The sequence below is a fragment of the Nicotiana attenuata genome, unplaced genomic scaffold (assembly GCF_001879085.1).
Source record: "Nicotiana attenuata strain UT unplaced genomic scaffold, NIATTr2, whole genome shotgun sequence".
In the NCBI taxonomy this organism is placed as follows: domain Eukaryota; kingdom Viridiplantae; phylum Streptophyta; class Magnoliopsida; order Solanales; family Solanaceae; genus Nicotiana; species Nicotiana attenuata.
In genome coordinates this window covers 1-2,894 of record NW_017688760.1, presented here as the reverse complement: position 1 = coordinate 2,894, position 2,894 = coordinate 1, and the positions used below count along the sequence as shown (strand labels likewise).

At 34.3% G+C, this 2,894-nt stretch overlaps 1 protein-coding gene across 1 annotated transcript; it reads right to left on the bottom strand.

Moving 5' to 3' along the window:
- Positions 1–456: 456 nt before the first annotated feature.
- Positions 457–1,953, bottom strand: LOC109222355 (16.9 kDa class I heat shock protein 1-like). The gene is made up of 2 exons (XM_019386721.1): positions 1,674–1,953; positions 457–914 (listed from the first exon to the last, which is right to left on the bottom strand). Exons 1-2 carry the CDS (start codon positions 1,894–1,896, stop codon positions 643–645), a joined length of 495 nt encoding a protein of 164 aa, XP_019242266.1. The 5' UTR covers positions 1,897–1,953; the 3' UTR covers positions 457–642.
- Positions 1,954–2,894: the final 941 nt, after the last annotated feature.

Here is a 2,894-nt window from a genome sequence, read left to right as displayed (position 1 = left end):
TAGTGTATTTGAACAACTATTGAAGAATTAGTACTGTTCCAATTGTGGCCACTGGACAGAACGCAAAAATGGATAGTATAATATTATCGTTTCCCGTTAATCGATATCTTATCAGTTTATCAAATTTGTAAACCGAATAATATTCATAACCGAACCGATGCCCACCCCTACCTCTACCCCTATCGATCCTCCCCTGTAGGAGCCTACCCCTCTAACTCTTTGTCCATGTCAGCATCCAAGGGTCCCACCAAATTAAAACTCCCAGGTCCATACACTTGACCCAACCTGATACTCAGGATCCTTTGTACTCACTTGAGACTCATAGCCATTGAATGGGGTGGTTCGGGTCCATGATGATATTCAATCAGAGCATCTTTTTGATAAATATACAACAAAATTGATTTTTTTTCCCCAGTAAAATCACGCTAACTTCCAATGAATCTTAATTACTCCTCATGAATTTTGAACTCTAGAAACTGATAACCCTTAAAAGTAGGTTTTATATTTGTACAACTGACAACATTGACATTCACTTATTTAAAGGCACTACATATACCAAACTTATACACATACTATGCACAAGGACAGCAAAACCAAACTTGTAACACACCTACTACAGTCCAAAACCAAAAGACTAGTGATTTAAACAATATCTATAGCCCTAACATTTCTTGGAACCTCTTGTGTTTCTTTCTTGGGTACGTTCACAGTCAAAACTCCATGCTCAAGGCCACAACTTATGCCTTCCACGTTGGCATTCTCCGGCAGACGGAACCTCCTCCTGAAGCTGCCGCGGCTACGCTCCACGCGGTGCCACTTGTCGGTGCCTTGCTCTTCCTCTTTTACTCTTTCACCACTTATTTCAAGTATGTTGTCATCTTCAATTTGCACCTTCAGATCTTCCCTCTTCACCCCTGCCATTTTAAAAAGGCACTTAGCTTTAGCTTTACAAATACCAGCCTTACATAATTAAGGGACATAATCCAGTTCGCACATCGTTACTTTGCTAAAAAAACTTTGTTATCTACAGTCTAATCCTTGAAAAACTTTGTTACCTCTCTCTGTTTGCTCATCTAGAAGTGGTCAATCAACTTTCCAAACTAGATTATATAACAAGTATATTCTTCTATGAAACCAGCATCGTTTCATGTTCAGTTTTAACCAATTTAAACCAAAAAATAAAATAGAAATAGAAATAGAAATAGTTCGCGACCCGTTTGAATATGAATACTATTTCAATATTTGTAGGTATCAACATTTGCAAATACTAAAGTTCCAGTATTTAAACTTCAAGAATACTAAAGTACTGATATGGAAATTTATCTCATATATAGGAGTATAAGATACTTAATTTTCACAAATCTTGAACTATTTTGAGTAAAATTCATGTCCAAAGACAAACCTAAACTAAAATTCATGTCCAAAGACAAATGAACTTCTTTCGTACGTTTTGTCAAACTTAAACTGTTAATTATTATTATTATTATTATTTTATATAAAAAAAGCTCAGATATTAATTAATTCATAGAAGTGAAGACGTAGTTAAGAAAACACGTCGTCGTCAAGAATACACCCTATGAACTCTCATACAACTAACTCAAAAAAGAGTTATCCACAGTAGAGTATGAGAAGAAATAAAATTAGTGGTATATATGTAAGATTGGATGCTTAACCAGGAAGGTCGACACGAAAAATATGAGCATTATCAGTTTCACGCCAGTCCACATTAGCATGAGCTAAGGCAGAAACATCATCTTCGCCACCACCTCGTCTCCACCCTAATCCACCAATATCAAAAGGATCCAACAATATATCTGAAGAAAATGGGCTGCTAAATCCAACATCCCAATCTCTACGACGTCCACCACCCATCCATGGTCCTATTGATGATGCCATAATTGTACGCTATCAAATTCTTCTTGCACTTTGTTCTTGCTTCTGAAATGGCTAGCTATATGTTAATTCATATGTTTGTCTGTAGACAGGTGTTTTATTTCTGTGTCTTGCTGGCACTTGTGTATATGTGCTGGTTACTTCTGTCTTAAGCCACGTTTCCACTTATTAGGACACTATAAGGTCTTAACTCTGAGTTGTGACACGTTACGTTGAAGATGAACATGAAAAGTTTTTAACCCAACTTGTTGCTTGTTGAATATGTAATTGTAAAACAAAATTAAATGAAATTGTAGCTTTCAAGATAGAATTAACAGATAACCAATTGAGTGCCAGCACTATTATTAATTTTGAAATCCAATTAAGAGCAGCTATTTAGTAGAACAAAATCTTGCAAGTACAATTAGGGCCTGATAGCATGTTTGAATTTGCCGTTTCCACGTATAAAACGATAGGCTAAAAATATAGACAACATTTAAGGAAAATTTCCAAATAAGTAGTAATAATTGATATTTTACCCACCCGACAACTAAATATTTATATTCCTAGCAGAAAATTTTAAATCCTGTGACTACAATCGCACATCCAAAGCATTTCATTTCATTAAAAATAAATTCAAAGGGTTTCAGCTTCCCATCAGCCAACTCCCAACGGAAATTATGTTTCGTTAATATCCCATTACAGTAGTTGTTAATTTAATACTCAACAAATGATTGTTATCTTTTCTCTCTTCTAAAAATGAAATTATCATTAATTATGATTTTATTTTCTCTCTTTCTTTTATGATGACGTTTTATTTGTTGGTATAACTATATTTTATTGGTAAAATATGAATACTTGTATAATAGTACATACTTGAATGAATAAGTAATATTTATAACATTTACCTATTATATATATTACATACGTATTCGTATCAGGGGCGTACGCAAGAGTTTTTGTAAGCGGTGTCGACATTTAAAGAAATGAGCCAATAATAAAACGCTATAATGAAATCCTAT

Excerpts from the sequence above, each read along its gene's own strand:
- LOC109222355 (XM_019386721.1), bottom strand. The coding sequence starts at position 1,896 with ATGGCATCATCAATAGGACCATGGATGGGTGGTGGACGTCGTAGAGAT. Across the intron at positions 915-1,673 it reads TTTTCGTGTCGACCTTCCTG|GGGTGAAGAGGGAAGATCTG; the intron begins GTTAAGCATCCA and ends TTAAAATGGCAG.